General features: G+C 35.5%; 1 protein-coding gene across 6 annotated transcripts in view; it reads right to left on the reverse strand.

Annotated features, from left to right (window-relative positions):
• Positions 1 to 13,798, reverse strand: part of DENND5B (DENN domain containing 5B) — a 187,915-nt gene that overhangs the window by 56,079 nt on the left and 118,038 nt on the right. For 3 of the 6 annotated variants that reach the window (XM_079139276.1, XM_079139275.1, XM_079139278.1), the window contains 4 exons: positions 9,734 to 10,270; positions 6,123 to 6,354; positions 4,196 to 4,282; positions 1,760 to 1,910 (listed from right to left, as the gene is read on the reverse strand). In XM_079139276.1, the coding sequence (XP_078995402.1) occupies positions 1,760 to 1,910; positions 4,196 to 4,282; positions 6,123 to 6,354; positions 9,734 to 10,270 (1,007 nt within the window). The remainder of the gene's footprint in view (positions 1 to 1,759; positions 1,911 to 4,195; positions 4,283 to 6,122; positions 6,355 to 9,733; positions 10,271 to 13,798) is intronic. The other 3 variants (XM_079139280.1, XM_079139277.1, XM_079139279.1) reach the window with 1 other exon arrangement.

Raw genomic sequence — 13,798 nt, forward strand, 5'->3', positions numbered from 1 at the left:
CCACCTTTCAAGAGCTTCACATTTCTTTGGGCTGCTGAGGTCAAAAGGCATACTTCTATCTTTTTCATTCTCCTTATTTCACTACTTACCTTCTGAAAATTCAGGTGGCTGTGCCACTTCATTGTGAGTATCCAGTTTTTTCTTTCTGGAACTATGGATGGAACCCAAGGTTCAACCACTAAGCCACATCCTCTCCCCTTTCTATTTTGAGACAGTCTTGCTGAATTGCTGAGGCTGGCCTTGAATCTGTGATCCCTTTGCCTTTGACTCCCAAATTGCTGGGATTACTGGTGGGATTACAGGTATGTGCTACCACACCCAGTTGTACCCAGTTTTTTACTTCAGTCTTCTATCCCACTTTTTCCCATTGCTTGGTTCCTTTATACTTTCTTTCTGAGTCTCTTTAATAAGGGGATCACAGATGTTGTAGAAGTATAGAGTATTTTCATATGAGAAAAGCAGCAAATGATTTCAACTTGTCCAAAATTACCAAGCTGGTTAATGGTAAGAATGCAGTAAATTCTTATACTGCTGATTTTTAATTCAAAGTTCACTCTTTCCAACTTATACCATATTCCCTATTAATACTCTTTTGCTTCCTTTTAAACCTCTTATTATTCACTTGATAATAAAATAACAGTATTCACTTAAAATCAAGAACTCCCCTAAACCCAAATTGCTTTAATTGCTTTCAATTCTTTTTGTTTTTGGGCAGTGCTGGGCCTCAAACTCAGGGTTTCACATATACTAGGCAAGCACTCTACCACCAAGTATATATTCAGCCCTCTTTTTAAAATTTTAACCATGTTCAGATATTTTCTGAATGGTCTCATCTACCATAAATGATAGGTTTTATCTTCATTTTTGTTTGCTTTGTAGTTTTTTTTTTTTTGTACTTTATACCAAAAAATGGTATTTAAGCTAAATCATGTCACTCACAATGGTATGCTGAAGTCTTATTCCTGGGAATCTATGAACTGACTTTATTTGGAAATAAGTCTTTGCAGATGTAATCAAGTTAAGATGAGGTGATTAAGGAGTGGTGTCTGTATAAGAGGAGGGAAACATGGATACAGACACAGAAAGAAGATCGCCATAAGAAGACAGAGACTGGAGTTATGTTATTACAAGCCAAGGAGCTACTGGGGCTACCAAAAGCTGGTAGAGGGGCTAGGGTTGTAGTTCAGTTGGTTGTGTGCTTGCCTGGCATGTGTGAGGCCCTGGGTTCAATTCCCAGTTCTGGGGATGGAGGAAGTTGGGAGAGTCAACAAAGAATCATCCCCTAGAGTCCTGGGAGGGAGCAATAATCCTGTCAACATCTTGATTTCAGATTTCTAGCTTCCAGAACTGTAAAAGAATAATTTCAGTGTTTTAAGCCACTAAATTTGTGGTACTTTGTTACAGCAGTCTGAAGAAACTAATACAGATGGTAAAGGTACAACTTTTAAAAATTCCATTAGATTTTATTAGCATTATATTTAAACAGTCATTTGAAGTATGGGCCTGGGTTTATCCCTGGGACTGACAAAACAAAAACAAAAACAAACAAACAAAAAAACCCGCTATTTGCCAGTACTCTGTTCTTTGGGTGGAAAAAAAAAAATTCATCTTAAAAAAAAAATTCATCTTTCGAATGGATTAATGTGGTCTTAGAAAAGTCATCGGATGGATAAGAGTTTAATGGTGACATACTGCTTCAATCAGAGGTGCAAAACATCCCACCTTTCATTAACTAGTTAATTAAAAAAATTGTGCTTACTTGTTATTGGTTGGTCCTGTTGCTAAGACATCAGACTGTAACTTTGGAAAGAACCCTTGCTCGTATTTGCCTTGACCAATTTTCATATCAAGTAGATGTGGGTGAATTGCAGTGTGATCCATTTTCATTAGTCTTTGCTCAATTGATTGGGCTATAATTTAAATTTATAACAGATTAGATATTTTATTGCTAAACCTTCAAAAATAATGTTTCTTCCACTCATGCACATGGATAATTCAATCATACTGACACCGTGAAATAAGTTTTACAAAGCCTCTTCAGAAATCAGTATCACGTATATAAAGGTTAAATTTAAATAAATATTAGATGATTAATTTTCATTGTACTTTCTTTGTTAAAAGCAGGGCAGCTGGCTTTAGTACTGAAACAATTTTCTTAAGTGGGATATTCTATATGCTTAACAAAAATATGATTCTAGGTACAATATTAAAGAAAAGGATGGCAAACAAAGTATTTTTCTTGAGCTTAAAGACAATGTAAATGGAAGGAAGATGCTAGTGCCTTATTACTTCTTTGTGCAAAAATCCATTAAATATTCATGGTTCTCTATCAATAAAAACAAGGAACTGTGTGAAGTTTATTACCTCACTTTTAGCAACATTCACATCATTCTTCATTAGTAGGAGTGATTCAGGAGTGTTTATTAGATCAAGAGGCTAAAGCAGGGAAGTCAAATAAGCAGGCATTTAGAAAATGTCCAGAGGATAAGAAATTGTCCTTTTGAAGAGTAAAATAGTTCTAAGTTAAAAGATAGATTCGACACATTTTAAAACACTAAATTTAGTACTGTTGGAAGATGTTTTAGAAACCAAAGAAAGTTATCTATTTTCACTGGTAAAACAAATAAACAAAATCCTGATTTTTCTACCACTGAGTATATTCCTAGCCCATTTTTCAAATTATGAATAAGGGTCTTGCTAAATTGCCAAGGCTGGCCTCAAACTTGGCTATCCTCCTGTCTTGGCCTCCCAAGTAAGCTGGGACAATCCTGATCTTAATTGTTTTTATCAACAGAATCTTCAAGAGAAAATATAATATTTGAGAAGGAAGATTAAGTCTCTAATCCTTTGCTTAGTGATTACTAAGAAGTGATAACAGCAGTAATTGTGATTGTATGATAACTAGAGCACACTATGGAACTGCTGATCTTGACTTATAAAAGTAATAAGGTAAATTTGTAAGTACTTCACAGAATTCATTTACTTTCCCCCTTTTCATTGCCAGCAGACTGAGTCTTGCTGGTAATTCCCCAAACATATTCTAAAACTTTTTTGGGGAGGAATTAATCTACGACACTTTGCATCTTGTTAAAATAATATGCTTATTGTCACTGGTCCCACCCAAGCCAGTTATCTGTGTTTATGGTAGTACTATGAGATGTTGTATAGAAGTTTACTACTGTTCTCCATGGTTTAAATTTCAAAATGTTAGACATTTACTTTAAGCTTTCCTAATTTTCCCTTGAAAACCATATGAATTTATTCGATACCCTGAATTTCATTTTTTGGGGGGGGGTGGGTACTGAGGATTGAACTCAGGGGCACTTGACCTCTGAGTCACATCCCCAGCGATGTGTTAGATTTTGTTTAGAGACAGGGTTTCACGAGTTGCCTAGCACCTTGCTTTTGCTGAGGCTGGCTTTGAACTCGTGATCCTCCTGCCTCAGTCTCCTGAGTCCCTGGGATTACGGGCGTGCATCATCGTGCCCAGCTCTTTTTTTTTTTTGTGTGTGTGGTGCTGGGGATTGAATCCAGGGTCTTGTGCTTGAGAGGCAAGCACTCTACCAACTGAGCTATATCCCCAACCCCCGCACTGTATTTTTAATGTGTAACTTCTCTTGAAACATAGTTCATTATTCTATGCTGGGCAAGAGAATGCCATTTTAGTGTGAAATGACATTTAAAATTCAATAATGCCCCAATCCTCCACAACCGTATGTATATTCTCTATGCTTTCTAATATTTATAAAACATAATTAATGGATGACTTAGGCAAAATAATGCCTTGATTTGTGGTATGGAATTCTCAAAAGCCTCTGTCAATTTTATGTTTCATGAAGTATTACAAAATTCCATCTCTGTCAATAAGTGCTTCTGTCCTTATGAAAGGGGGAAAATGAATTTGTTTTTCTGTTGAATTTAAAATGATAGAGAACTGATACTGAGTTGTTCTCCTTGGGTAGTTTTTTACAAACAAAAATCATGATTCATAATTACTCACTCTAGGGTCTTTATTTATGCCACAGGGAGTGTAATGCAATGTTACTTTTCAGTGATTATATAGCCAGTGAATACTGAACATTCAGAAGTTATCAAATGCCTGCTTTGAGAGGTCAGGTTCTATTGTTAAGACTTTTGAGGGTTTGTGCCAATACTGATTTGTGGTGACTGGTAAAGAAAAAGAAAATTGTATTACTATCCACTTCTTGTGTTTCTGCACAGAGATCATGAGGTTCTGGTGCCACAATATCAACAGCCGATAGTCTGTGCCTAAAGAGTTCGCCTGCAAATCAAATTCTTTTTGGTTAGAGGCAAAACTAGCAAAAATGTCACGCACGCACATACACATACAAACCAAAAGCCAAAAAAACAAAAGAACTATTAATGCCCCCAAAAAATCCAATGTCAACAACAACTCAATCTCAATTTTTTTTTTGGGGGGGGGGGAATGAGGACAATTTTACCTGATAAAGAAATAACTGCATCATTTATGAGAGGTAGGCAGTTATAGTCATCTGTCTTTTACTTTTTAAAAAAGTTTCTGACAAATTAAATTCCTGGGAGACTTCTGCCATAGCCTAATCTTCATATATAGGAAGACACATTTTCAAAAAGAGCTTTATATAATTTCTGTGATGAGAGTGGGAGTGCTAAATTCTGAGAGGTTGAATGAAATTCTATTTTAATTGGACTTTCTAGAAGGACATAAATTAAAGGAATTGGTGCTTAATTCTATTTTTAAAATTCTGTCAGGAAGAGCATAAAATTCGCTCGATAAGGCATTACATTATTCACATGGCTATTAAAACAGTGGAAGTCATAATATTCTCTGAATAAACACAGACAATTTCATTCATTCTACCTCAATGTCTAGAAACACAGATGTAATTGCTATTTCCTGAGGGGCTTCAAGAATCTACCCTTATACATGGGAATACAATCGGGTGATACTTCAGAGACCTTGATGGCTCCATAAAAAATCATTTAATACTTCCTGTCTTAAATATGATAAAACTATAGCATCACTACTTCTGATCTATTTAAATAATGTGGGAAAGGCAAGCAAATAACAATAGCAAAGAAGCTCCATATTTGCTATCTCCCTTTTCTCTGGCAGAAAATTTGCTCTCAAGTAACTCCTATATTTGGAAGGAAAAATAATAATAAAGAGGAAGGGAAAAAATAATAAAAAATCTGTCTGGGTGACAGATTTCTGTTTATTTGGCAAAGAATGGGTTAGGAACCAGACATAAATGTATAAAATTATGTGGATTGGTACATTTCACATATTTTTTAATTAACTGGAATAGCTAACTAGGAAGAAGGCTTCAGGTGCTAGAATCAGTCAAACCTGGATTCAAACTATGGCTCCACCAAGAACTCTGCAACTATAGGCAAATTACTAAATGTCTCAGTTTTCTCAGCTGTAAAATGAGGATGGTAATAAAACAAAATAAAAAATAAGTAAGTGTGCCTATACCTTCTGTTGTTAATATCAATGCAAAAATGCATGTAAAACAGTTGGCCTATAGTAGGTAAAAGGTGTCTGTTAATAATTGCTAGGCAAAACTGGCCAAGACTCCTAATTCTATGAGGGAAAAACTGGTGTCAGGAATGGGAGAATCTCATTTGAATGCAAGAATCTAGTGATTTAATTTCAATAAATGAAGCTATATAATTAGTGACACTAGAAAAGCAAATATACCACTTTAAGTTATGGAAATTAGGCAGCATCTCAGATTTGCCATTTTAAGTTAATACTTATCTTTTCTTGAATAAAGACAAAAGAAGTGAAAGGTAAAAAGGCAGTATCAATAGCGAGCTAGAAATTAACATTTTTTTCTACTAAGGCAATAAAGAGAATAAGACAAAAACCATAGGAATCTCCTGGTTCACCGTTCAATTTATTATTGCTTTTCTTTTTTGACTAAGGGAAGAGGACTATCAAGCAGGAACAGGAAAGCATAGAAATAGGAAGAAAATTATAGAAAGCATTTCTTGATAGAGTATTAGGATTAGCCGTGGAGTCTAAGACTGAAAATTAATTTTGTGGTATATAAAGCCCAGGGTATGTAAAAAGAAATAATCATGGATTTTATTTTTAAAAGGCAAGATTAACCTACCTGCTTCTTTTAAAGTGCTGCATTTCTGATATATAGATGTCCGTAAGGTAGGTGCCCTTACATTATACAATCTTATCTTTTCAATTCGAGAATCAAAGACCCGAAGCAAAGGATCCTTCTCTTCCCACTGAGACATAATTTTGTTATCAATAAAGGTGGCAAACATCTGTGTTTCAATGAAGCGTGAAAGAAATGGCAGATAAGGCTCAGGTTGATCAGATAGGAAAGAAGCCTGTAATGAGATAATTGGCAAATTATTACTGTAAAGAAACCATCACAATACTATATGATAAATGTGAAAATTATCTGTTGCTAAGGTTACTCTTTTTAAATCTTACAACATATAAAACTGACAAAATTAAATAAACCTTAAAAATCTACTTTTTATTCTTTTCTTATAAATTAATAGAATTTAGGTCACTTATGTCTTTAACACTAATTTTATCTTTCCAAATTGATTTACATGCTGATCCTGATGACCACTATGCAAATAAGAGAACATCATTAGTGAAAGAGAGGGTTAAGTTGCTATGATTGTCAATCATCCATTTCACTTACCATTAAATTTGAACCCTCTCCCTAATGAGTAGTTTCTTTTGCTTTCTATTCCTAGCCTATGCAATCCCATAAGGCAGTGAGATGATTAACTAACACAATGAGATACACATCAGCAATAATCTTTAAAAGATGACCACATGGAATTTATGCTTATGGGTGAAATTCTTTTGTTCTTTAAGTGGATTTTTTTAGGTTTTAATTATTTTAACTCAAAATCCAACTGCTTACAGACCTGTGTTGACATAGTAGGTCTGGGGTTAAACTACTTAAAAAAACCCATTGCCTGAAAAATTATCCTAAGTAAGCTTCTGGAAAACATGTGCAAAAAGCTGTACTTTTATATTACTGGCTTGTATAATGTACGGAATGGTTCAATTACAATTGTAATCAGTTTATTTCTAATCTAAAGTATTCATATCTTTTCTGTTGTTCTTCAGAACCACAGATCTAGGAATTTTAGTCTCAGTTTGGTACTAGGGGAAATTTGGAAGGGTAAGTTCTACCATAAGGTTACTCTGTCTTTCCCTTTTTTGGGGTATTGGTATTGGAGATTGAATTCAGGTTCTCACATGTGTTAGGCAAGCACTCTTCAACTGAGCAACATCCCCAGTGTTTTATTTTTTTTAAATTATTTTGACACAGTGTCTCACTAAATTGCCCAGACTGTCCCTGAACTTGTAATCCTCTTCCCTCAGTCTCCTAAATAGCTGGGATTACAGGCATGCACCACCCTGGCCTAAGGTTACTATTCTTAATACTCATCAGCTTCTTTCTAGCATATTTTTCATTCTGAAATTTCAGAGGACTTAAAAAAAAACTTCCTTACAGAAATCTACATATTCATCTTTGTACTTTCATAGTTCAGATGTTACTTAAATAAATCCAAATGACCAGAGAAAGACTCTGATTTATCTCTAGAAATCAGCTCACTTCCTCAAAAGATATTTTATAGATAAATATCAATTTTATTTTTTATAGAGCAAATAGTCTTTTTAAAAATAAAATGGGCCATGTGTATCTGGCTTTGGAGGTTCAAACCTCATGGACTATAGCACTTAAGGTGGAAAAAAAACTTGGGTAGCAGACTAGTACGTCTTGCATACTAGCCTTCTTCTAGAATCCAACATGAAACATTCATTTCTTAGGGGTTATATAAAGACAATTTCACTTTGAAGTTACATAAAAATTAAGAAAGAAAGTAAAAAGTTAAAAAAAAATTTTTTTTGAATTGCCCCAAGGATGAATCGTGAATGTAACACAGATTAGTTCCAAGTTAGATAGGAAAAAATATAGATAAAAAGTTAAGGTAAATGAAAGGAATCTAAGAGAAAGAAAAAAATTGCTCTTTTTTTGGTACTGGGGACTGAACTCATGGCACTTGATCACTGAGCCTCAGCCCCAGCTCTATTCTGTATTTTATTTAAAGACAGGGTCTCACTGAGTTGCTTAGCAAAAACCTTGCTTTTGCCAAGGCTGGCTTTGAACTTGTAATTCTCTTGCCTCAGACTTCCGATCTGAGAATTACAGGTGTGTGCCATCATGCCCGGCTAAAAAGGAATAAATTTGAAGGAGTAAAAGTTTCTTAATAGATTACTGTCATGTATAACTAATTAGAATATATAAATTTTTTTTTTTAAAGTTTCTTAAATTAAAGAAGTTTAAACAAACTGGGTTTGGTGATGCATGCCTATTAGTCCTCAACTAGCTGGGAGGCAGAGGCAGGAGGTTCACAAGTTCAAAATCAACCTGGGCAATTTTGCAAGACCCTGTCTCAAAATAAGAAAAAAGGGCTGGTGATGTAGCTCAGTGGTTGACTGTTTACCTAGCAAGCCCAAACCCTGCCACCTTCCTCCCCCACAAAAAAGTTTAATGAAACAGAGTAAATCGGCAAATTTTGACATTCCTGGTATATTATTCTCTATCAGGAAAAAAATGATGAAATAAAAAATATTTTATTCTGTCTTTCCATAAAATTTTAGTTAATACTTACTTGTCAGATGCTACAAGGTTATATATTAGTCTCTTAAGAGTGTATTAGCCCCTTTGGGAGTTCTTTCACGAGAAAAAGATGCCACTTAGTGAACCCCATGATTCATTTTAATAGCATTATTATGCCTCAGCAATCACACAGGCAGGGGACTGAACTATACCCTAGTGACCTAAAAGAGTTAATGCACATCTCTAAATGCTTTTGTCTTGGGGAGAAAAAAAAAAGTCTGAGGAATATGTAAAGAAAATCTGGCAGAAAAATATAGTAAACCTTAGGAAAAAAAGTTTCAATAGGACAATCAAAAGCTAGTGTCATTTTCTGTCTTTCTTTTTCCAACAACTTTGGAATAGTCTTAGACTAATAGCCATAAAACCTGATTTGCTCACTCTTTATATCTTTTGATCCTAAAATGAAAAAAATTTGGTTTTTGAAACGAAACTGTTTGTTACCTTTATATGGACACACTGTGATCCCACTGAAGGATGAAGATTAAATATAGATATTAGGATTTCTTTAAAAAGGAATAGCCTTCATTTGACTAGATTTGATCATAAAATAAGGGAAAACAAAACCATTACAAGGTCAGGCAGTATTAATAAATTTGAAAAAGCTGTTTAGAGTTTCTATAATTTATCTGGGTGCAGCAGTGCACACCTACAATCCTAGTGACTTGGGAGACTAAGGCAGGAGGATAACAAGTTCAAGGCCAGCCTCAGCAACTTAGCAAGGCCCTATGCAACTTAGTGAGACCCTATCTCAAAATAACAAAAAAGGGCTGGAGATGTGGTTAAGTGCCTCTGAATTCAATCTCCCCACACACCCCCACAATTCTATAATTTAAGCATTGTCAAATACAGAAAATTTTAAATTGAGATTATAGGTTATCTAATACACAATTTGATGACCAGTCTTATAAGCTGGCTGATTTGCTTTTTGTAAAATACTGGTGACAGAAAGTTCTTAGTGGGACAGGAGAGGAAAAATTTGTGTTTAAAACAAGTTAACAAAATCGATAATGTAACCCATAAAGAACCATAAAAAAGGAAAACTATGGTTCTTTTACTTTGTCAAAGTTCTGCATCTGTTCCCGGTTGGTCAGCCAGGATTCCATGTCCTGGGCAGTTTGAATCACAAATGCTTCATAATCAGCAAACATCTGTGTAAAGCGGTTAGCAAAGACCTCTCTCAGCTGTACATTTAGCTGATAGTCCCTCAGTTCTGCCTCTTCACACTGCAGTTTTAAATCCTTTTCTTTTTCACCCAGAGAAGCTGACAGGTCCATTTTTTCCACAGTCACACCAGTCCTTTTGGCCAAAGCCTGCAGGCGGGCTATGGTTTCATTGCCTTTCAATAACTCATACATGCTGATGTTATTAGTGGAGACATTGCCATTCTTCTTGTCATTGACCAAATCTTTCAGAACCAGATTCTTCAGTTTGGTGGCACTCTCACTACAATGTAGGCTGCCCTCTGGAGGAATCCCAAATTGAAGAAGAACTTCAGAGAGCTCCTGGATAAAATCTATTTTATTGGGGAACTGTGGAAATTCTTCGGGCAATTCAATAAAATGGTTGTCAATGTCCACAAAGCACAAATTAGCCTGAAATAGAAAAAAGAAATATGAAGGTTTAATTTTATATCCAAAAACATTCTTGCCAACTATTATAAATAAAAGCATAGAATATGCTGCATTTGTTTTTTAAAATTCTTATTTCTTCCTTATTATTATTATTTTTAGGTACTGGAGATTGAACCCAGGGGCACCCTACCACCGAGCTATATATGTCCCTAATCCTTTTTATTTTTTGAGACAGGTCTCACTAAGTTGCCCAGGCTGGCATTGACCTTGTTACCCTTCTGCCTTAGCTTCCTGAGTAGGTGGAATTACAGGCATGTGTTATTACCACACCTGGCTGGTTTTTTTTTTTTTTTTTTTTGCTTGCAGTGCCGGGAATTGAACCCAGGGCCTTGTGCTTGCAAGGCAAGCACTCTACAAAATGAGCTATATCCCAGGCCCTCCTTTCTGTTTTTTACCATGTCTTTTATGTTAACCTTCTCGAGGTTCAGTTTTTTTTTTTTGTGGTGTTGGGGATTGAATTTAGGGTCACTAAGCACATTTGCTACCACTTACCAACAACCCCTTCCCCTGAGTTATTATTCTTTAAAAAATAATTTCTTTTGCCAGCATTTTTCCCTAGGTGAGCATTTTTATACCACATTTAATATCCATAATAATTTTCTCTGGGTCTTAACAGTTTACTACAATCTGACATGAAACTCTGATATTTGGCATCCATTAGGCATTCCTAAATGGGTACAGGTACCCCAAATTTGCAGGATCTTACACATGAACATCACTGGGTAAAATGCTCATAATGAGCTTTATCATTCTTTGCTATTATTCCATTGCTCAAACAACATCTATAATTTAGAATTCACAGTAATTGCTAAAAATTAGAGTTCTAGTACCCCCAAATGGATGAAATTGGCAGACGAATGCAATTCACAGATAATCCACACATTTTCACTTTACCCAAATTAGCTGAACTTCACAGAACAGCAAAATCACTTTAGAAGTCATTAGACAAAAAGCAGGAAGCAGCTGGGTGTGGTAGTGCATGCCTGTAATCCCAGCGAATTGGGAGGCTGAGGCAGGAGGATTTCGAGTTAAAACCCGCATCAGCAAACTTAGCAAGGCCCTAAGCAAGTCAGTGAGACCCTGTCTCTAATAAAATACAAAAAAAGGGTTTGGGGAGGTGGCTTGGTGGTTAAGTGCCCCAGGGTTCAATCCCTGGTGTGTGTGTGTGTGTGTGTGTGTGTGTGTGTGTGTGTCTCTCACACACACACACACACACAAGCAGAAAGAGGTAAGAGAAGCAAGCACTTAGATAACAGTGAGTAACTTGAATAATTAAAAGTTGACTTATATGAGGAAAATGGCAAAAATCAGAAGAAATGTTTTCTCAGTTTGCTTACATTCTAGGTTTGAAATTTATTTCGAATAAAAGACTTTTAAGGTTTTTTTCCCCAAATAGATACAGAAAATTCAAGAGGCCAAGTACCTGAATGAAATCTGATTATCCCTTGAGGACCTGATAGCAGTAGACTCCAAACAGTATTTTACCTTTACTGTCCCATATCTTCTTGATCAGAACAAGGTTATCAATGAAAAAGATGACTGAGCTCCTAGAATAGGGATGGTTTAGAGCCAAGTGGGGAAAGCATGGGCACCAAAGATGTAGCCCATGACATAAAACTGATTCCAACTATATTAACAGCTGAACACAGAACATGTGTAAGCAAACAAAATGGGAAGCATCACCTTGAGTTTCCCCTTTCCCACCAGGCAACTAAGGAGAGAATTCATACTGTCCTCTTATCCCACATGGCAAGGTTAGGTAAAAGGGGAGTAAACAGTTGGGTCTTTGTTTTTCTCCTTTAATCCTCCCCCCACCATGTTAGAGGACAACAAGCTAAAAGTATGGTGAGGTTTCAAATTAAGCTCAATAAGACCCCAAGACTTCCTCCTCCTATACATGATTAGATAATCAACAATGATTCCTAGAGCCTGATATAACCTTTATAATCCAGTCCTTCAATTATGCAGATGAAAAAATTGAGGCCCAAGAACTTAGGTAAATTCCTGGCACCTATTCAGATATGTATCCTCAAAAAGAGTGGTGTATTATGGTGTTTTCTTGTGATTTTTTTCTTTATTTTTCCTCATCTCCAACGTCAGTTGTTTTCTCTAAATAAAGAGCTGAAATGTCACATCTTGCTTAAGTCAGTAGTGCTGCCTAGAACTTTCTTTAAAATCCACATCTTTATGTGTGTCTTGCATTTCTTGAAAGTAGGATACACTGAAATATTTAAAGGCAGAAAGTAGGTCACCAAAATTCAAACAGATGACTCAATATCTTTTAAAAATGGAAGAAAAAAAATTCACTAACTTGCTAAGTATTAACCAGTAACCTTCCATTTTAATTTTATACTATCTACTTCATTAATGCCTGCTTACCTTACTATCCTTTTACATTCCTCTCCTCCTCCAATGAAAAGATTTTCTGACATAACATTTAAAGCCTACTATGCTCATGATATCACTGCTGAACTAAGTGTGTTGTGCAGGTGGGAGTCCGGTAACACAGACTGGCCACTCTTCATGCTCCTACAAAGGTCTCCCAAATCCTCCCTTATGACTACTTGGAGGGACCCAGAAGGGCTCTGATTACCACAAAGTAGAAATAGGAAATACAAATTTGTGTATTAAAAATTATTGAAGAAAACCAAAAAAGGTTATTTTCTCTAAAACAAATATGAATCCCACACAATAGTTTTGACAAATTGCTTCCTCTCAATACCATTAACTAAAAATATTCTATCAGAAAAGCTCACACAAATGGTATGCCTTTGCGCCATGTACAAAGAGAGAAGCAACATGTATCCCATTTGTTTACAATAAAATAAAATAAAAAAAAAAAAAAAAAGAAAAGCTCAAGAACTATTACATACATGATAAAAAATATACTCAACACCACAATTTGACACTGCTTTGGGACTAAGTACTTTATAGATCTACTGATCAACATCACCCACAAATCTTCATGATATATAATTACCTCAAAAGTAACAAAAGTTCCCTCAAAAGAGGTCAAGCAGAAGTTTAATTATTTCTTCTGTAAGTAGAAGCATCCTGATCTCCTTTATATAGTCTTAGTTCATTTATTCCTCTTATTTATTTAACCTGTGGTGTTTTTTTTTCCACACAGCATAGCAGTTTATTAGAAGGGTGGCGAAAGTTAGTCTCAAGGGAAAAAGAAGGTCCTCTTAGAGAAGAGATTGACTAACCTGTGTTATTGATACTTATAATTTTATTGTTGTTGTTTTGGAAAGCTGAAATCAACTCGTTTATCTTGATGTCCTCCATTTATTCTACACAAATAGTATGTGAGACTATAGTCTATTGAGCGCCAATAAGAGGGAGTAAAAAAAGGAGGCAGTAGCAGGAAATATTTAGGATGTGAGTTGGGAACCACTTTCCATCAGGTTTATTTGTAAGTGATCTAGCTTCTTAGCATATGAAGTTAAGCTGTCATAAGGGTAAGCCAGAGGATATCATTTAGAATTT

This window comes from Sciurus vulgaris, assembly GCF_902686455.1.
Source record: "Sciurus vulgaris genome assembly, chromosome: 5".
In the NCBI taxonomy this organism is placed as follows: Eukaryota; Metazoa; Chordata; class Mammalia; order Rodentia; family Sciuridae; genus Sciurus; species Sciurus vulgaris.